The 21,632-nt window shown below is 39.9% G+C and overlaps 1 protein-coding gene across 2 annotated transcripts in view; it reads left to right on the top strand.

The window, feature by feature from the left end:
* Scaper (S-phase cyclin A associated protein in the ER) overlaps positions 1–21,632 on the top strand; it is a 351,295-nt gene that overhangs the window by 104,300 nt on the left and 225,363 nt on the right. For both annotated transcript variants that reach the window (XM_055621927.1, XM_055621926.1), the window contains 4 exons: positions 1,160–1,302; positions 11,255–11,336; positions 13,126–13,278; positions 13,750–13,857. In XM_055621927.1, the coding sequence (XP_055477902.1) occupies positions 1,160–1,302; positions 11,255–11,336; positions 13,126–13,278; positions 13,750–13,857 (486 nt within the window). The remainder of the gene's footprint in view (positions 1–1,159; positions 1,303–11,254; positions 11,337–13,125; positions 13,279–13,749; positions 13,858–21,632) is intronic.

The following is a 21,632-nucleotide window of genomic DNA, read 5'->3' as shown; positions in this document are numbered from 1 at the left end:
GTGTGTGTGTGTGTGTGTGTGTGTGTGTGTGTGTGTGTGTGTGTGTGGCAGAGTGGCTTACAGACCTGTTCTAGATAGTGCAACAGTGGCTGTGTCCTGACAGAAAAGCCAAGTATCTGATAGTTGTTCAGTCCAGGAGACTGACCGTCTTAGCAGTCCCAATCTGTTGCTTGAGTCTAGGGCGGTCCTGGAGAGCTGTCGGTTTTCAGTCCATGTTGGAATCCTGAGGAAATAGGTTCTAGCATCAGCATGGATGATGAACTTCCCAATGAGAGTGAGGACAACCAGGTGAAAAGCAAACGCTTTGTTCTTCCATGTGCTTTTATGTAGGCTGACACCAGAGGTTGTGGCCCGGATTTAGGGTAGGTTTTTCTACCTCGATTCAACCAAGAAAAATCACTCCTAAATGTGCTAGTTGCTTGGTCGGCTCTTAGTTAATTTCAGGTGTAGTCAAACTGACAGCCAAGATTAACCATCACACTATTTTAAATGGAATTTTCACCTAACTATATTTTCAAATTATTCCTTATTAGTTTGTAGAAATATAGTTGACATGTTTTTATGAGTCATGAATCGTCAGCATTGATTAAACTTGTTTTTTGTGTCATGAGGTATGCATACAAGAGTGCATGTATATGTCTGTGTTTCTTAGGATTTAATACATACAAGATCTGTAAGGGGATGAATTAAATCATGATGATTACAACAGACTTTCTATGGACGTGGTTTATTAGGTGCAGATGAAGAAAGAGAGATAAGGGAGAGCAGGATATGATGGGGGAAAGAGAGAGAGGCGACGGAACAGAGAAAGGAGAGAGGACCAAGAGAGGCCAAGACAAGGGGCCAGGAGCAAGAGAGACCAAGAGAGAAAGGACCAAGAGAGGGACCACATGGCCAGTTGGTCCCTTTAAGGGGCAAGGTAACCACACCTTCCAGGTGTGGCCACCTGGCGGGTGACACATGATGACATAGGTTACTAGGCAATTCAGAAGCAAGTTTGGTTCCAAAATCCTAACAAAATCATGTTATTATAATTTTGTGTGACACTGGTAAATGACATGTGAAAACCACGTCATTGCTTTTTGTGTCAAAGTTATATCACCTTGGATCATTTTAATTGCACACATAATTCTGATCACTTTGAGCTTTTTAACATCAGGAACGCAAGAGAGCCTTAGAGGCAGAACGGCAGGCCCGTGTGGAGGAATTGTTGATGAAAAGAAAAGAGCAAGAAGCCCGAATTGAGCAACAGAGGCAAGAGAAGGAGAAAGCCCGTGAAGATGCAGCCCGGGAAAGAGCGAGGTATAATTTCCTATCTTGGTTTTGGTCTTGATGAACAGTTTGCCACTGAGCAAATACTTATATCAGATCTTAACACCACTGATGTCTCACATATATTTTAGAAATACAAGTTTATAAATGTGCCAAATTTCTGGGATATTTGACATTACATTCAAGGTGGAAAACTTTTGAAACTTTGTGTTGGCTGAGAAAGTTATTTGAAGCCTCTTTTTGTCTGAAAAAAAAAATATATATATATACACAAATATATATTTGACTCCAGTTAGCTTCAGTGAAAAGGAATTGTCTTTCAAGATATTTGCATAACAAAGGGTGATAAATTGAAGATTTTTCTTCTGATTCCTACGATATCTAGATCCTTTTGACTTGTAGTTATTTAGGAGTATGTATTTAGCTTTGAATATCACATTACTTTCTATCACTGGCTTCTAATGAAGTTTTGTCATTTGAGGAATATACTCTGCATATTTTTGGTGCTTTTATATTTGTGGAGACCATGTTTATAGCCTCAGATATGGACTGTACTGCATACCGTTCTCTGTGCCTTTGGAGATAATTGGTTAGGATATCCTCTGCTTGCCAACTGAGTACACCTGTGCAGAGCCCTCTACTTCTGTGTCTGCTGGCTTTCTGTTCAGTCTGCCTGGGCTCTAAGTATAGTAGCTAATTGGCAACTTCATGTGTCTTGATTCTTCAAGTGCGTACATTGTTTTGTCTGTATCTTACTGAGATACTGATTCTTCATTGTGAAATGCTTCTCTTTGGCTCTAAAAATATTTCTAGTATGAAAGTCATTTTTTTGTTATAATATAACCATAGTTACTATTTATTTAGTTTGTCTTCTGTCCTTTTACTTTTATCCTGTTGTGATTTTGTTTCTTAAATATGCACTTTCCTTTTCTGAAATCTGCTTATTTATTTCTGCCTTCTGATTCATATGTTTATTCTACTTCACTTGATGTCATTTTTAATATTGTTGGGTTATTTATTTATTTATTTATTTATTTATTTATTTATTTTGCCAGTTTCAGATCTGGCATTCCTGTGTCTACCAAGTGTCACTTGTCATCCCTGTGTCACTATTTACTGCTTTGCTCTTTGTTAAACTAAAGTTTTGGGGTAATTTGTAACCATTTTCCAGTTTGCTTTCTGTTACTGTGATAAAACAGTGAAAAGCAGCAACCTGGGGAAGGAAGGCTTTATTTGGCGTGCAGGTATAATCCATCGCCAGTGGAAACCAAGGCAAGAACTGAAGCAGCATCTGTGGGGAATGCTGCTCGCTAGCTTGCTTCCCAGCTTACATTCAGCCACCTTCCTTAGAGAGCTCAGGCCCACCTGCCTAGGGTTGACATGGCCCATGGTGGGATGGCCCTTTTCGTCCTAATCAGCAGTCAAGACAATGCCATTCAGAAGTGATTGTAGCCCTATCTGATAGAGGCAGCTCCTCCATCACAGCTCTTTATTGTGTCTTAAAGGTACATTACTTTAATTATTTTCTTACTAGTTGCTGTCTGGATTATAGAATTCATTTTGATTTAATATATACTTCAATTTTTGGCTAAATTATTTATAGTAAATGCAGCAACTTTTTTTTTCTTTCATGTCCTTATTGTCACAATTTTGCATCTCTGTATGTGACAAACAGAATAATGTGTGTTGCAATTATTTTTATGCTGTTCTATATATTTAAAAGAAACTATAAAATGAAACCAGAAAGCATTTTTGCTTTCCTTTGTGTTTTTTATGCATTTATTAATCATTTCTGATATGCACCATTTCTTTTTATTCAGGTCTTTTTTTGTTTTTAGTTGATGGGACTGTAGAATTTCTTGCAAATGATTTAATGTTCATGGATACTCATTCATCTGGGACTATTCTAATTTCTTTCATTTTATTTTTTTAAATCTATCTCTGTCTATCTATCTATCTATCTATCTATCTATCTATCTATCTAGTTTACATCTCAGTGATAGCTTCCTCCCTCCTCTCTTCCTGGTCTCTCCCCTCCATCCCTCCTTTACCCCCTATTTCCCTCCCCTGTCCCTCAAAAAGGGGAATCACCCACAACTTGCTTCCCAGCCCATCCAATCTCATCAGGACTGTATACTTCCTCCTGATGGGCAAGGCAGCCCATCAGGGGGAAGTGATCGAAAAGTATGCAACAGAGACCATGGAGACAGCTCCCCATTTCCTTTCTGGGGGACCCATATGGAGGCTAAACTGCCCATTGGATATATATGTATAGAGGGCCTAGGTCTTGTCCATGCATTGTCCTTAGTGGGTGCTTCAGTCTCCACAAGTCCCTCTGAGCCCAGGTTAGTTGGGACTGTTGGTCTTATGGAACTCCTGTCCCCTGTAGGTCGTTCTATCCTTTCCCCTACTCTTCTATAAGGCTCCCTATGCTCCGCCCAATATTTGGCTGTGAGTTTCAGTTGTTTCTGTTTCAATCCCTTTCTGGGTGGAGCCTCTCAGAGAACAACCATGCTAGGCTCTGCTCTGCAAACACAGTAGAGTGCTCTCAATAGTGTCAGGGGGTTGGCTCTCTCTCATGGAGTGGGTCTCAGGTTGGGCCAGGCATTGGTTGCACAGTGTCTCCATCTCTGCTTTTCATCCCTGCACATCTTGTAGGCAGGACAAATTCTAGGTGGAAGTTTTTGTAGGTGTTTGTGTTCCCCTCCCTCCACTCAGAATCCTGTTTTGTTAGAGGGTGGCCTTTCCAGTCTCCATGACCCCTGCCACCAGGGGTCTCAGCTAGAGTCACCCCCATATCCTCCCAGGAACCCACCCTGTTGCAGACCTCTAGCTTGTCTAAGACATGCCCAAACTCATGGTTTCTGCTCTCTGCAAGCTCTCTGTCCTCCTGCCCCTGCCCTACATCTGATTCCTACCCTCATTCCCCTCAGTGTTCCCTCTCCTAGCCTGTTCCCTCTCTTCAACTACTTCCACTGTCTATTCTATTTCCCCTTCTGAGTGAGTTTTGAGCATCCTCCCTTGAACCCTCCTTGTTACTTATCTTCTTTGGGTCTGTGAGTTGTGATATGGTTATCCAGTACTATATGGCTAATATCTGCTCATAAGTGAGTGCATACTGTGTGTGTCTTCCTGGGTCTGGGTTATCTCACTCAGGGTGATCTTTTCTAGTTCTGTCTTTTAGCCTGCAGATTTCATGATTTCCTTTTTTTTTAATAGCTGAGTAGTATTCCAATTGTGTAAATGTACCACAGTTTCTTTATTCATTCTTCAGTTGAGGGACATCTGGGTTATTTCCAGTTTCTGGCTATTACAAATAAAGCTGCTGTGAACATAGGTGAGCAAATGTCCTTGTTGAATGATGGAGCATCTCGGAGGTATATGCCTAGGAGTGGTAAAGCTGGGTCTTGAGTTAGGGCTATTCTCAATTTTCTGAGAAAGTGTCAGTTTGATTTCCAAAGTGTTTGTAAAAATTTGCATTCCCACCAGCAATGAAGAACAGTTCCCCTTTCTCCACATCTTTGCCACCATGTGGTGTTACTTGAGTTTTTGATCTTAGTCATTCTGATGGTTGCAAGGTGGAATCTGAGAGTCATTTTGATTTGCGTTTCTCTTATGACTAATGACATTGAGCATTTCTTTTTTTTTTTTTCTTTTTTTTTTATTTTATTTTATTTTTCTTTTTAGTTACATTTTGTTAACTCTGTGTCCCAGCTGTATCCCGCTCCCTCATTCCCTCCCCAACCCCACACTCCCTCCCTGGTCTCCTCCCTGCCCCTTTCCAAGTCCCCTGATAGGGGAGGACCTCCTCCCCTTTCATCTGACCCTGTTTGTGCTTCTTGGCCATTTGAGATTCTTCTGTTGAGAATTCTCTGTTTAGCTCTGTGCCTCATTTTTTAATTGGGTTGTTTGTTAGTGTTTAAATTCTTGAGTTCTTTATATATTTTGGATATTAGCCCTTTGTCAGATAGATGTAAGGTTGGTGAAGATCTTTTTCTAATCTGTGGGCTGCCATTTCATTCTGTTGATAGTGTCCTTTGCTTTACAGAAGCTTTTAAGTTTCATGAGGTCCCAATTATTAATTGTTGATCTTAGAGCTTGAGCTGCTGGTGTTCTGTTCAGGAAGTTGTCTCTTGTGCCAATGAGTTCAAGGCTCTTCCCCACTTTCTCTACTAATAGATTTAGTGTTTCTAGTTTTATGTTGAGGTCTTTGATTTACTTGGACTTGAGTTTTGTGCAGGGTGACAAGTATGGATCTATTTGCATTTTTCTACATATAGACATCCAGTTAGACCTGCACCATTTGTTGAAGGTGCTTTCTTTTTTCCATTGTATAGTTTTGTCAAAAATCAAGTGTTCGTAGGTGTACAGATTTATGTCTGTGTGTTCATTTTCATTCCATTGATACACCAGTCTCTTTCTATGCCAACATCATGCAGTTCTTATTCCTGTTGCTCTATAGTACAGCTTGAAGTCAGGGATGGAGATACCTCCAGAATTTCTTTTTTTTTTTTTTAATTTTATTTTTTTCTTATCAGTTACATTTTATTAACTCTGTATCCCAGCCGTGTCCCGATCCCTCATTCCCTCCCAGTCCCTCCCTCCCTCCCTCATCTCCACCGTGCCCCTTGCCAAGTCCACTGATAGTGGGGACCTCCTCCCCATTCATCCGATCCTGTTTTATCAGGTATCTTCAGGACTGGCTGCAAAGCTCTCCTCTGTGGCCTAACAGGACTGCTCCTCCCTTGAGGGGTGGGGAGGCCAAAGAGCCAGCCAGTCATTGAGTTCCTGTTAGAAATAGTCCTTGTTCCCCTCACTATGGGAAACCAATTGGTTACTGAGCTACCACAGGCTACATCTGAGCAGAGGATCTAGGTTACATTCATACATGGTCCTTGGTTGCATGTCAGTCTCAGAAAAGACCCTGTGCCCAGATATGTTTGGTCCTTGTGGAGCTCCTATCCTTTCCTCATCAGACTAACTCCCCTTCTTTCTTATGATTCCCTGTACTCTGCCAAAGGTTTGGTCATGAGTCTTTGCTTTGAAAACACTGCTAGTTAGAGTTTTTCAAATGCGCTCAGTAGACTCCTGTCAATGTTTAATGTGCATCCCATCTGTCTTTCAAAACGAGGATTGATAATCTTACCCCATGTCCGCTCTCTTGATTATCTTTTTTAGGTATATAGATTTCATTATGTTTATCATATCTTATAGGTCTATATAAGTGAGTATATACCGTGTTTGTCTTTCTCCTTCTGGGATATTTCACTCAGGATGATCTTTTCTAGGTCCCACCATTTGCCTGCAAATTTCATGATTTCCTCCTTTTTGATTGCTGAGTAGTATTCCATTGTGTAAAAATACCACAATTTCTGTACCCATTCCTCCGTTGATGGACATCTGGGTTGTTTCCAGGTTCTGGCTATTACAAATAAAGCTGCTATAAACATGGTTGAGCAAATATCTCTTTTGTGTACTTGAGCAAACTTTGGGTATATACCTAGCAGTGGTATAGCTGGGTCTTGAGGAAGCACTATTCCTAATTGTCTTAGAAAGTGCCAGATAGATTTCCAGAGTGGTTGAACCAGTTTACATTCCCACCAGCAGTGGAGGAGGGTTCCCCTTTCTCCACAACCTCTCCAGCATGTGTTGTCCCTTGAGTTTTTCATTTTGGCCATTCTGATGGGTATAAGGTGATATCTCAGGGTCGTTTTGATTTGCATTTCCCTGATGGCTAATGAGGATGAGCATTTCTTTAAGTGTTTCTCTGCCATTCGATATTCCTCTGTCGAGAATTCTCTGTTTAGCTCTGTTCCCCATTTTTTAATTGGATTACTTGGTTTGCTGCTTTTCAGCTTCTTTAGTTCTTTGTATATACTCGATATTTTCATTCCATTGATCCACCAGTCTCTTTCTATGCCAACATCATGCAGTTCTTATTCCTGTTGCTCTATAGTACAGCTTGAAGTCAGGGATGGAGATACCTCCAGAATTTCTTTTATTGTATAGGATTGTTTTAGCTATTCTGGGCTTTTGTTTTTCCATATGAAGTTGAGAATTGTTCTTTCAATGTCTGTAGAGAATTGTGTTGGTAATTTGATAAAATTACATTGAATCTGTAGAGTGCTTTTGGTAAGATGGCCATTTTCTGTTTGTTAATCCTACAGGTCCATGACCATGGGAGATCTTTCCATCTGATAGCTTCTTAAATTTATTTTTTCAGAGACTTGAAGTTCTTGTATACAGGTCTTTGACTTCCTTGGTTAGAATTATATCAATTTGTGGCTATTGTGAATGCTGTTGCCTCTCTAATTTCTTTCTCAGCTAATTTGTCATTTGTATATAGGAGGACTACTGATTTTTTTTTAGTTAATTTTTTATCCAGCCACTTGCTGAACGTGTTTATCAGCTGTAGTTCTCTAGTAAGGAAAGGGCTAATACCAATACTCCTCAAACTATTCCACAAAAATAGAAACTGAAGGAACATTGCCAAACTCATTTTGTGAAGCCACAGTCACCCTGGTACTTAAACCACACAAAGACTCAAAGATACAAGAACTGCACAAAGGAAAATTTTAGACCAGTTTTCCTCATGAGCATTGATGCAAACATTCTCAATAAAATACTTGCAAACTGAATCCAAGAACACATCAAATACATAGTTTACTATGATCAAGTAGGCTTCATCCCAGGGATGCAGGGATGGTTCTGGGTTTTTTGTTTTTGTTTTTTCAAGACAGGGTTTCTCTGTGGAACTTTGGTTGTCCTGATGCTCTCTCTGTAGACCAGGCTAGCCTTAAACTCAGTGATTGGCCTGCCTCTGTCTCCCGAGTGCTGGGAATGAAGGCATGTGCCACCACTACTCAACTGTGGGTATGGTTCATCTTACGAAAATCCATCAATGTAATCCACCATATAAACAAACTGAAAGAAAAAAAAATCACATGATTATCTTATTACATGCTGAAAAAGCCTTTGACAAAATCTAATACCCTTTAATGATAAAAGTCTTGGGGAGATTGGGGATACAAGATCCATACCTAAACATAATAAAAGCAATGTATATCAAGTCAATAGCCAACTTCAAATTAAATGGAGAGAAACTCAGAGCAGTTCCACTAAATTCAGAGACCGGATGAGGCTGCCCACCCTCTCCATGTAGCTTCACTATAGTATTTGAAGCCCTAGCTAGAGCAATACGAGAATGAAAGGAGGTCAAGGGGATGAAAGTTGGAAAGAAGGAAGTCAAAGGATCACTGTTCCCAGATCATATAATAGTATACATAAGTGACCCCAAAAATTTCCTTCATGTTAAATGTTTCTTTAAAAATTTTGACTTGTGTTTCTTTTTGTTTCCAATGAGAATTCTGCCTTTACCCCTGCTGTTTTTCCCTAATATGGTAAATTGTTTCCTTTCTTCATCATCACAAAATAATCATTCTGTCTTTTACTAGTTTGAGAATGATTTTTCTAGTGATCCTCTTATTTCTCTTGTTCTGTATATTAATGTGTTTTTAAAGTTAAAATTAGGAAATGATCCCAATTATGGTGGTTTCATAGGCTTTCTAGGGGTTGTGATTTCAACATTTTAGGGAGTAATATTCAGAATTTTTAAATTACTTATGTGTGTGGATCTTTTGCATACATGTGTGTCTGTGTGATCCCAGTGTCCACAGAGGCCAGGACATGGCCTTGGATATCATGCAATTGGAGTTAAAACCGGTTATGAGGAGCCATGTGTGTACTGCGAATTGAACCTTGGTCCTCTGGAAGAATGCCCAGTGCTCTTAACTGCCTATACATCATTGCAGTCCAATATTTGAGATTTGGTCTTTTCACAGTGTTGTACATTTCTTGGGATTTTTTTCCCCTTAGATTTAGTTGTTTTGTTTTTTTGTTTTTGTTTTTGTTTTTTTTTTTGAGGTATCCATTTCTTCTGTCATCTTTTCAATGCCTAAGATTCTCTTTCTTTGTCTTGAATTTTGTTGGAAAGGCTTGTCTCTGAGGTTCTTGTTCAAGTTTCTAAATTTTTCTTTTCTAGATTTCCCTCAGTTTGAATTTATCTTTATTGATTCTTTTTCTACTTTCAGATCTTGAACTGTTTTATTAATTTTTTTGTACTATTTGTTTTTGTTTTCATACATGTCCTTAAGGCATTTGTTTATGTCTCTTTAAGGACCTCTATCATTCATAAAGGCTACTTTAAATTTTTTGTCTTGTGCTTCAGCTTTGTTGCAGTACACAGGGCCTAGGCCTACTATTGTAGGGCTGCTGGGCTGTAGTGGAGACATTTTGTCCCGGTTGCTATTGATTGTGTTTTAAAGCTGGCATCTAGGCATTTTAGTTTGTTAAGATTTGTAATTCTAGGTGCTAATGTCTGTTGTTGTTAGGTGAGTGTTTTGTTCCTTGGTTTTGGTTGCCCTCTCTGGTTCTTAGGAGAGTCTAGTGCCTGTGTGAGATTCTTCTGGGATCCTGATTTATGTGGCCACTGGGGATTCCAGGTAAAATGTTTTTTCAGGTTTTGGGAGCTGAAACCTAGGAATGGGGGTGGGCTAGGAGCAAGGTTGTGAGAGAGTCCACAGGAGGGAGGAAGCAGGATGTCCACTAAGATCTTCTTAGTCCCCTAGAAATGGGGGCACAGGGTGAGAAGTGGTCACAACTAGGAGTGAGAATGGGGATTGGCTGTGGAGGAGAGAGGAGAGTGAAAATCTGAAGCTTATCTAATTGCTTTAATGGCTTACAGTGATTCTCAACCTTCCTAATGTTGTGAACCTTTAATACAGTTTCTTATGTTGTGATGACCCCTAACCATAAAATTATTTTGTTGCTATGTCAGAACTGTAATTTTGCTACTGTTATGAATTGTAATGTAAATATCTGGTATGCAGGATATTTGATATGTGGCCCCTATAAACTGGTTGTTTGACCCTCCCTTCCCCCAGGGGGTCACAGCCCAAAGGTTGAGAACCACTGGGTAATTTGCTTTTCTGTCAGGCTTGGTTGGCAAGTTCCTGAGAGAGCTTACTGGAGTTGAGGGCTAGAATAACAGGATGCCTGGGTAGGAAGGCTAGAGGAAAATATCTGCTTGATCCACTGCAGATGGGGGCAAAGCAGAGGGGGAGGCTGTAGTTGGTAGTTGGCTACAGTTGGATTTGGAGGGAAAAGGAATAGGTGAAAGTCTGCAGGTAGCCTATCTGCTTCCCTTCCCCTGAGAATCTTTACAACTTATTTCTAAGTTGGAGAACAATAGGGAAAGACACCTGCCTTTGACCTCTGACCTCCATAGGCATGTAGCACACAACACAACAACAGAGTTGTTGGCTATCTTGAGTTCATTCTCCTCATTTTCTTATCCTTTCACTTTGTTTTTAGCTTTTGTGAATTTTCATTCTAATTTTAACAGACTTAACAGCTTTTATTTTTTTAGACTTATGGCCTGATTTTTTTTTTTTAACATTTTTTGAGCTTTTATGAAATTCTTCTGATCAGAATGCCTTCCATGCTAATTTCTCCCTGATAGTTTAGATGCCGGTATTCTCTGTTTCGCTTTTCAGTATGAAATACTGATGCTCGTTGTGCAGCATGGTTTTCTCTCCTAGTCTCTTTGCTTGTCAGTGTACACCTTTCTTTCTGTCTTCTTTTGATGTTAGTAAGATTTTACGAGAGGATAAATATAAAATATGTTTTCAACATTTTGTATTTAATGATAGTTCTGGACCTTTTTTGGTTCAAAAAACTTATTTTCATAGCTCATCTTCTATGTTGCTTTACCACCAAAAGCAAACGAGGTGAAACAAGCATTTGTTGCGTCTCACATTTATGAGACAATATGCCTAACATAATACACATTCAGAATATTTTAAAAATAATGGCCTATCAGAATATATAAGCCTTGCATCCAAACTGTCTATTTTTTGGTTTCATGAGGTTGAGGCATGTACTCCAAGCAGCTGAACATACAGATCTGACTGTGTTCTTACAGAGACAGGGAAGAGCGATTGGCGGCACTCACAGCGGCACAGCAGGAAGCTATGGAAGAGCTGCAGAAAAAGATTCAACTCAAGGTTGGGATAGCATGTTATTTTAATTTGAAAATTTAGAGCTCATAATTTGGAGCACATTATAAAATTCTGTAGGATAAGGATTGAATTAATTTGTATTTATCATCTTTTATGATTGAGTTAAACTGACTTAAAATTGGTTGTTAAAAACTAAATTTATTTTCTTCAAATTTATTTTGATATCATAGGATCATTGTAGAACAACAATAAGAAATTAAATATATGCTCTTTTTAATAAATAACTCGAAGGCATTACTAGTAGTATTTTGTTATTTATGTAGTTTATTATCTAATTATTTGACTTCAATGCTTTTGAATTGCATAGTTCTAACTTGGAAGACTATGAAAAACTGTTACTTTCTAGAAAAAATTCCAATGTTAGAACATGTAGGTGGTCTCTGCTATCTGAGTGCTTTATACCGTATCACAATGATTTACATGTTGGCTCCTTGTAGAGATAGAACTTTTTAATGTGAAAGACTATAGTTTTCTATTTGTAGAGTCAGAGGAACTTCTCATTCATTTAAAGTTAGTGCAGTAAATATTTACAGACAAGATAGGATTCCCATTTTCAGGAAGTGTCTAATCTAGTTGACATTCAGAGATTAAGTGGATAACTTATGCAAAATAGAGGTAAGGTTATATAGAATGGAGGATGGAGGAGGGCTCTTTGGTTTCATATGCATATGAAAGATCAGGAAGAATAGTTACTCAGTTTAATCTTGAAAAGAAGAGTTGAATGTAGAAAATACAGTGAGTAAGATATGTTCTGGCTATTTTGTATAGTGAAAACACAAAAAATATTTTCCTAGGGTAGTGGTTTGAGGTGAAAAAGAAGTAATAGAGTTGGAGTAGGTTTAGGCCTTTGTCACTTTTCTGCTATGTGACTCAGCCTGAGTGTTTCTGTGGGTTAGCACTTCTCACAGTGTTTGATAGGTAACCAAATAAGTGGTGGGTAAAAGTTTATCAAATTCTACCTCCCAGTAACCAGTAGTGTTGAGTCTGAACATAGTGGCACACTAGAACATGTATGAAGTTAAAAATCTGTTCATCTTTAACTTATGTTTTTCAAACTTGTCTATGAAACTATTCCCACAAATCATGTACTAACATGCTCTAGGGCACACCTTAGGAAGCAGTATTGTGCGTGTGTGATATGTTAAAACTCCGAGCTTTGTTATTTAATGTGAAAGCTAATATCGAAACAAGGTACTTTTGGATTATTTTAGGTTTTCTTTTCTTTTTTATTTATTTTTATTTTTTTAATATTAGTTACAGTTTGTTAACTTTGTATCCCTGCTGTATCCTATCCCACTCCTTCTTTCCCTACCAATCCCACCCTCCCACTTTCATCTCCTCCCTGCCCCTTTCAAAGTCCACTGATAAAGGAGAACCTCCTCCCCTTACGTCTGATACTGGTTTATCAGGTATCTTCAGGACTGGCTACAAAGTCCTCTTCTATGGCCCAGCAAGGCTGCTCCTCCCGGGGGTGGAGGGGGGGTCAAAGAGCCCACCATCGAGTTCATATCAGAAACAGTCCCTGTTCCCCTTATTAGGGTACCCACTTGGATACTGAGCTACCAAAGGCTACATCTGAGCAGGGGCTCTAGGTTGCATCCATACATGGTTCTTGTTTGGACAAACAGTCTCATAAAAGACCCCTGTGCCCAGATATATTTGGTCCTTGTGGAACTCCTGTCCTCTCCAGGTCGTATTAACTCCCCCAAATTTCCAAGTTCTTGTTATAATCTAAATACTTTTAAAATTTCTCACATTTTGATCCTGACTACAGCATGATGAAAGCATTCGAAGGCACATGGAACAGATTGAGCAAAGGAAAGAAAAAGCTGCTGAGTTAAGCAGTGGGCGGCATGCAAATACTGATTATGCCCCTAAACTGACCCCTTATGAAAGAAAGAAGCAGTGTTCTCTCTGCAATGTCCTGGTAGGTGGTTGTCATTATTAATAGTCTGGTGATATAATTTATTGCTAAAATTTATTTAGAGGCTCTAAGCCTTTAAAATCTTATGCTAAGGCATCTACTAAGTGCTTGCTCTTGACTTTGAGGATCCTAAATGAAAAGTAAGTATTAAAATAATAGCCTTTAGGAATGCCAGTGCAATGTGCTATTGCTTCCACGTAGTGCTAAAGTGTTTGTTTACCTGCTTCATGGTAGACCAAGTCAATATTTTAATGTATTGGTACGACCAAAAGCCAAACGCAGTTTTTCAATGCTGAGACTTGAATCTTTAAACTTAGTCTCAGAACTGCATTCCAAGGAAAGTATTTTGAGCTTAATACATATATCCTAAAGTGATCTGAACTTTATATAATGTACTGGCTTGAATGTTTTATTTTGACTATTGGATAAAATGGTATGTTGGTTGATACAGCTTCTTTGATTTTGTGCTTTTAGATTGCTTCCGAAGTGTATCTCTTTAGCCACATTAAAGGGAAAAAACATCAGCAAGCTGTGAGAGAGAATAGCAGTATCCAAGGCCGTGAACTTTCAGATGAAGAAGTGGTAAGCTTTAAGCTTTACTTTTGTCCTTTTACCATTATTAATTGATTACCTGGGATGTACTCTTTTATTATATGTTTTGTGTATATGTGTATTGGTATAACTATTTAGAACCTTATTTACAATTAATATCTATATGAGTAGACAGGTCTTTTATTATTTTACTATACATATTATTAACTATACAAGCAAGATTTTCGATTACTTACATATTTTTTATACAAGAAAAAGTTACAGTATTTTGTGCTGGTGAGCTAGCTAGCTCAGAGGATAAAGGCACGTCCAGTCAAACCTGTCAACCTGTTTGATCCCTGAGACTCAATGGTAGAAGGAGAAAATTGACTCTTTCAAATTGTCCTCTAACCCTTACCACATGCCATGGCATGTACACAACTTAAGTGTGCACACACACACCACGAATGAATAAAGCATTTTAAAAAATTTTTAATAAGTTATAATCAGGTGCTCCAGAAGTGTCTCTGCAGTTAAGAGCACCAGAGTTTGTAGGGAACCAGAATTTGTTTTTGAGCTTCCACATTGGGTGGCTCACAGCTGCCTGTAATTCCAGCCCTAGGAGATCTGATGCCCTCATCTGGCCTTTGTGGGCACCTACATGGTGCATGTAGATGCACACAGGCACACACACCATACACATAAAAATAAATGGATCTTTAAAAAAGAGACGTTGGGCTGGACATAGTGTTGTGCACCTTTAATCCCAGTACTTGGGAGGCAGAAGCAGGTGGAGCTCTGTGGGTTTGAGGCCAGCCTGGTTTACAAAATGAGTCCAGGACAGCCTGGTCATTGCGCAGAGAAACTCTGTCTTGGGCGGGGGCGGGGGGGAGGAAAAAAAAGAGAAGTAATTCATCAGTGAGATTCTGGGGGCAAGATGGCGGCACAGGGACAACTCTCATTCTGACCAGCAGCACAGCGGGATCGGCACAGTGACCAGTAATCAGAACTCGCGGCCATAAAACACAAGTGATTGTGTTTCCCAGGTGAGAGGATACCCCACCATGGGGGATTCAATCAGCTTTAACTCACCTGACTAAACCATGGAAGAGATCCCGGTTCCGCCAGGTACTTGGTCGCCAGCCCAGAGCCACACACCAACGTGATCTGGTCACTGTCCCAGACTGAACTGTGGGCCCACAACATCACAGACTGGATTTTCCAGTCAAGAGATAACCCCACGGAGCAGGAAATGATTGGGACTAACCTTAGGTCATCCAGACATCCTCTGGAAAAGACTCGGGTTCCACGGGCACCCCAGGAGCAAGCCTGGAGCCAGTGCCAGGGACCCAAGCTCTGGAACAGAGCCTTGCCTGCGCGCCTGATTCGCTGACTCAGATAAAACTGTGGGCCCCAGGGCACCAGAGACTGAGTTTCACTGTCGGGTGCAAACCCACAGGGAAGGAATCGGCTGGTCTTATCTCAGAGCACTCAGCCAACACCCCCACCCCGAAAAGGTCTCGGGAAAATAACACAGTTTAGGCAGCCACAAAGGTTCCCAAAGGCCAGAAAGGCGGAGCCATGGGCGGGCATCTGTGCCTGTGGGTTCTACTCACCACCCCAGACAGAACAGCGGTCCCCAAAGCAAAGACTGGGTGTCCCTGTCAGGAGGAAACCACACAGCGTGGGGGGGGGGTCATCAGGTCTAACACTCAGGACACCCAGCACCAAAAGACTTTCTGGATTCACGCAGACTCTAGGCTCTAGCTTTCTAATGCAGGCAGCAGCGCTGTGCTCAGCCGCCATTAATGAGTACCCCTAGGGCACTGGGGCACACAGCTGCATCCTCAGACCTACAAAAGCCAGAGAGCCATTACAGCAGCCCTCAGATACTGTGCCAAGGATCAACCAGTTATTGCTAGCTAGACTGACAAAACTGTGGGAATCCCTGGTCCTTCAAGAGGGCTGCAACCACAGCGTCCGGACCAGAGCAGTGCCCGCAGCCGCCATCCCAGGATGGAAAAAAAGCTTCAGGTCCAGAGTAAGGCACCCAGCCTTCAGATCAGAGTGGAGCCCTCAGTTACCAGCCTCTAGACCAGAGCAGCGCCTCCAGGTGCCAACTCAACCTAGGTGCACATTCTCCAGGCCCAGAGAGGAACACTCAGCCTCTGGCCCAGAGACTTGCTGGGTGCTCCTCTCACTTTCCCGGACAGAACTGTGTGCTCCAGGATGACAGACTGAATTTCTCTGTTGGGAGAAAACCCCACAGCTAGGGAATCAGCAGGTTCTTCAAGAGGACTGTACCTGGAAAACTGTAACAACAGCAGCAGCTTACTAAATTTATAACGAAAACCCAGCAGTAGGGCAGCTGTCTTGAGAACTTCTATGGGTAAGAGGAGAGCCCCCCCTGCCTAACAAAGAACACAGCTACTACTCAGGTCTATACACCTGAGGTGAGCAGTGGCAATTCCTGAGAAACACTGGCCATACAGTGACCATAACCAAAAAGCAGAGGAGGACTCCTTCAGGAAAAATCATATTTCGGCCAAGGGGATTCTCCCTACCTCAGGACTCCTGGAAACACAGAATCTAACAGCCAACACCTAAATCAGCCCAATGGGTAGAGGTCAGCGTAAAAGCTCAACCAATAAAAGACAGAGCAATATGGCATCTCCAGAACCCAGCCATCCAGGGGCGAACAGCCCTGGACAACGCAGCATAATAGAAAATCAAGAAGATGACCTTACATCTATGCTGATGAAGAGGATAATAGAGGAAACAAATAAAATACGTAAAGAATTAGAGGAAGATAAAAACAAACAGATCATGGATATCCATAAATAAATGGAGGAAGTTAAGACAAGTAGATTATGACAATCCGTGAAGAAATACAGGAAGATGCAGCCAAACAGTTTGCAGCCTTCAGAGAACTAATAATTCAATCACTGAAAGAAATAAAAGAAACAGAGTTTAAGAAACTAAAAGAAAAACAGGAAAATATAATCAGACAGGTGAAGGAAGTAAACAAAACAACTCAAGACCTGAAGATAGAACTGGAAAAATTAAAGAAAACACAAATGGAGGAAATAATGGAGAGGAAGAATTTAGGGAAGAAAACAGGAACTACAGAGGTAAGCATAACCAACAAACTACAAGAGATGGAAGAAGAATCTCAGGTGTAGAAGATACAACGGAAGAAATCAATGTATCTGTCAAGAAAATGTTAAATCCAAAAAATTCCTGACACAGACCGTCCAAGAAATCCAAGACAATATGAAAAGACAAAACCTAAAAATAATAGGTATAGAGGAAAAAGAAGACTCCCTTCTCCAAGGCCCAGAAAATATTTTCAACAAAATCATTGAAGAAAATTTCCCCAAGTTAAAGGAGAAGCCAATAAGGATACATGAGGCCTACAGAACACCCAACAAATTTGACCAGAAAAGAAAATCCTCCCGCCACATAAAAATCAAAACAGTAAGTATACAGAACAAAGAAAAAATACTAAAAGCTGCAAGGGGAAAAGGCCAAGTAACATATAATGGCAAACCCATTAGAATCACACCTGACTTTTCAACAGAGACTATGAAAGCCAGAAGGGCCTGGACAGATATCATGCAGACCCTAAGAGAACACAGATGTCAACCCAGGCTACTATACCCTGCAAAACTCTCAGTCCTCATAGACGGAGAAAACAAGATATTCAATGACAAAAAGAAATTTCAACAATACCTACACACAAATCCAGCATTACAGAAGACACTGGAAGGGAAAATATAACCCAAGAAAATTAGCTTCTGTCAAGAAAACACAGGAAATAATTAACCTTACTACAGCAAAACAAAAAGCAACCAAGCACACAACCTTAAGAACACAGCCAACATCAAAATCAAAGGATCTAACAGCCACTGGTCATTAATCTCTCTCAACATCAATGGACTCAACTCTCCAGTAAAAAGACACAGATTAACTGATTGGATACGTAAACAAAACCCAGCAATCTGTTGCATACAAGAAACACACCTAAGACACAAAGATAGACATTACCTGAGGGTAAAAGTTTGGAAGACGACTTTCCAAGCAAATGGACCCAAGAAACAAGCAGGAGTAGCCATTCTAATAGCTGATAAAATAGACTTTCAACCAAAATTAATGAAAACAGATGGGGAAGGACACTTCATACTCATCAAGGGAAAATTCCACCAGGAAGACATCACAATCCTGAACATCTATGCCCCAAATACAAGAGCACCCACATTTGTAAAAGAAACATTGATAAAGTGTAAACCACATATAGATCCCCACACATTAATAGTGGGAGACTTCAACACCCCACTCTCAACAAAGGACAGGTCAACAAAACAGAAATTAAACAAAGAAACAATAACTCTGACAGAGGTCATGAATCAAATGGACCTCACAGACATTTACAGAACTTTACACCCAAACACAAAGGAATTTATCTTCTTCTCAGCACCTCATGGAACCTTCTCCAAAATAGACCATATAGTTGGTCACAAAGCAAGCCTCAACAGATACAAGAAGACTGAATTGTATCCTTGTCTGATCACCATGGAATAAAGCTGGACCTCAACAACAACAGAAATAGCAAAAAGCCTACACACACATGGAAACTGAACAACTTGTTACTAAATGACAGCTGGGTCAGGGAAGAAATAAAGAAATTAAAGTCTTCCTAGAACTCAATGAAAATGAAGACACAACATACCCAAACTTGTGGGACACAATGAAAGCAGTGCTAAGAGGAAAGTTCATAGCACTAAGTGCCTTCAAGAAGAAATTCGAGACAGCTCATTCAAGCAACTTAATGGCCCACTTAAAAACCCTAGAAAAAGAAGAAGCAGACACACCAAAAAGGAGTAGACGGCTGGAAATAATCAAACTCAGGGCTGAAATCAATCAATTAGAAACAAATAAAACAATTCAAAGCATCAATGAAACCAAGAACTGGTTCTTTGAGAAAATCAACAAGATCGACAAACCCTTAGCCAAGCTAACTAAAAGGCAGAGAGACACCACCCAAATCAACAAAATCAGAAATGAAAAGGGGGACATAACTACAGACACTGAGGAAATCCAAACAATCATTAGGACTTACTTCAAAGTCTATATGCCACAAAATTTGAAAACCTAAATGAAATGGACAATTTTCTTGATCGATTTGACTTACCAAAGCTGAATCAGGACCAAGTAACTCAATTAAATAGTCCTATATCCCCCAAAGAAATAGAAGCAGTCATCAAAAGTCTCCCATCCAAAAAAAGCCCAGGCCCAGATGACTTCAGCGCAGAATTCTACCAAACCTCAAAGAAGAGCTAACTCCAATTCTCTTCAAGCTATTCCACAAAATAGAAACAGAAGGAACATTACCAAACTCATTCTATGAAGCCACAGTCACCTTGGTACCTAAACCTCACAAAGACTCAACAAAGAAGGAGAATTTCAGGCCAATCTCCCTTATGAACATTGATGCAAAAATACTTAACAAAATACTTGCAAACTGACTACAAGAACACATCAAAGATATTATCCACTATGACCAAGTAGGCTTCATCCCAGGTATGCAGGGGTGGTTCAATATACGGAAATCAATATCAATATACAGTGGTTCAATATACGGAAATGTGATCCACCATATTAACAAACTGAAAGAAAAAAAAACACATGATAATCTCCCTAGGTGCTGAAAAAGCATTTGACAAAATCCAATATCCATTCATGTTTAAAGTACTGGAGAGATCAGGGATACTAGGCACATATCTAAACATAGTAAAGGCGATATACAGCAAGCCTATAGCCAACATCAAACTGAACGGAGAGAAACTTAAAGCAATTCCACTGAAATCAGGGACAAGACAAGGCTGCCCACTCTCTCCATATCTCTTCAACATAGTGCTGGAAGTCCTTGCTAGAGCAATAAGACAGTTGAAGGAGATCAAGGGGATACAGATTGGAAAGAAAGAAGTCAAATTATCAGTATTTGCAGATGATATGATAGTATACGTGAGTGACCCCAAAAACTCTACCAGGGAACTCCTACAGCTGATTAACGCCTTCAGCAAAGTGGCCAGATACAAAATTAACTCAAAAAAATCAGTAGCACTCCTGTATACAAAAGACAAAAGGGCTGAGAAAGAAATTAAGAGAAACAACACCCTTCACAATAGCCACAAATGACATAAAGTACCTTGGTTTAACCCTAACCAAGCAAGTCAAAGACTTGTATGAAAAAAATTTCAAGTCTCTGAAGAAAGAATTAGAGGAAGATATGAGAAGATGGAAAGATCTCCCATGCTCATGGCTTGGCAGGATTAACATAGTAAAAATGGCCATCTTACCAAAAGCAACCTACAGATTCTATGCAATTCCCATCAAATTGCCAACACAATTCTTTACAGACCTGGAAAGAAAAATTCTCAACTTTGTATGGAACAAGAAACCCAGAATTGCTAAAACAATCCCCTACAATAAAAGATCTTCTGGAGGTATCTCCATCCCTGATCTCAAGCTGTACTTAGAGCAATAGTTATAAAAACTGCATGGTACTGGCATAGAAACAGAACGGTGGATCAATGGAACCGAACAGAAGACCCAGAAATAAACCCACACACTTACGGATACCTGATTTTTGACAAAGATGCCAAAACCATACAATGGAAAAAAGATAGCGTCTTCAACAAATGGTGCTGGTCCAACTGGATGTCTACATGTAGAAAAATGAAAATAGATCCATACTTATCATCCTACACAAAACTGAAGTCCAAGTGGATCAAAGACCTCAACATAAAACCAGACACATTAAATAGGCTAGAAAAAAAAAAAGTGGGGAATACCCTAGAACTCATTGGTACAGGAGAAAACTTCCTGAACAGAACACCAACAGCACAGGCTCTAAGAGCAACAATCAATAAATGGGACCTCATGAAACTGAAAAGCTTCTGTAAAGCAAAGGACACCGTCATCAAAACAAAGCGACTGCCTACAGATTGGGAAAGAATCATCACCAACCCTTTATCTGACAGAGGACTCATATCCAGTATATATAAAGAACTAAACAAGCTGAAAAGCAGCAAACCAAGTAATCCACTTAAAAAATGGGGAACAGAGCTAAACAGAGAACTCTTCGTAGAGGAATATCAAAGAGCAGAGAAGCACTTAAAGAAATGCTCAACCTCATTGGGCATTAGGGAAATGCAAATCAAAACAACCCTGAGATTTCACCTTACACCCATCAGAATGGCCAAGATGAAAAACTCAAGGGACAACACATGCTGGAGAGGTTGTGGAGAAAGGAGAACCCTTCTCCACTGCTGGTGGGAATGTAAACTTGTACAACCACTCTGCAAATCAATCTGGCGCTTTCTCAGACAGCTAGGAAAAAAAAGAATTCATCAGTGATTTATCAAATGTTTTCGAAAACATAGATCAATGTCTATTTCATATAAGTGATTAATATTGGTTTGAGAAACCATTTACAAAGTTTTAGGAATGTATTATTTACCTGTAGTCATTGTGTACTGGATATAGTTTTATAAATATGTTTATAATTTTGTATTAACTGTTTTTGTTTGCTCTCTATATTATATAAGATGTCTGAAGCTACTAAAGAATGTGAAATTTATGCTCATTAAGGTGCCCAGGAAAGATTATTGTGGTTTATTTGAGAGCAGTTCCTGTGTGTAAATGGTTTTTTTTAGGTTCATTTTTTAAAATTTTTTATTTAACTTTTATTAATTACACTTTATTCATTTTTTATCCCCCATAAGCCCCTCCGTCCTCCCCTCCCAGCCCCACCTTCCCCTCCC

The sequence above is a fragment of the Psammomys obesus genome, unplaced genomic scaffold (genome assembly GCF_907164565.1).
Source record: "Psammomys obesus unplaced genomic scaffold, mPsaObe1.curated_primary_1811, whole genome shotgun sequence".
NCBI classification, from domain to species: domain Eukaryota; kingdom Metazoa; phylum Chordata; class Mammalia; order Rodentia; family Muridae; genus Psammomys; species Psammomys obesus.
This window is presented reverse-complemented; position numbering and strand designations above follow the sequence as displayed.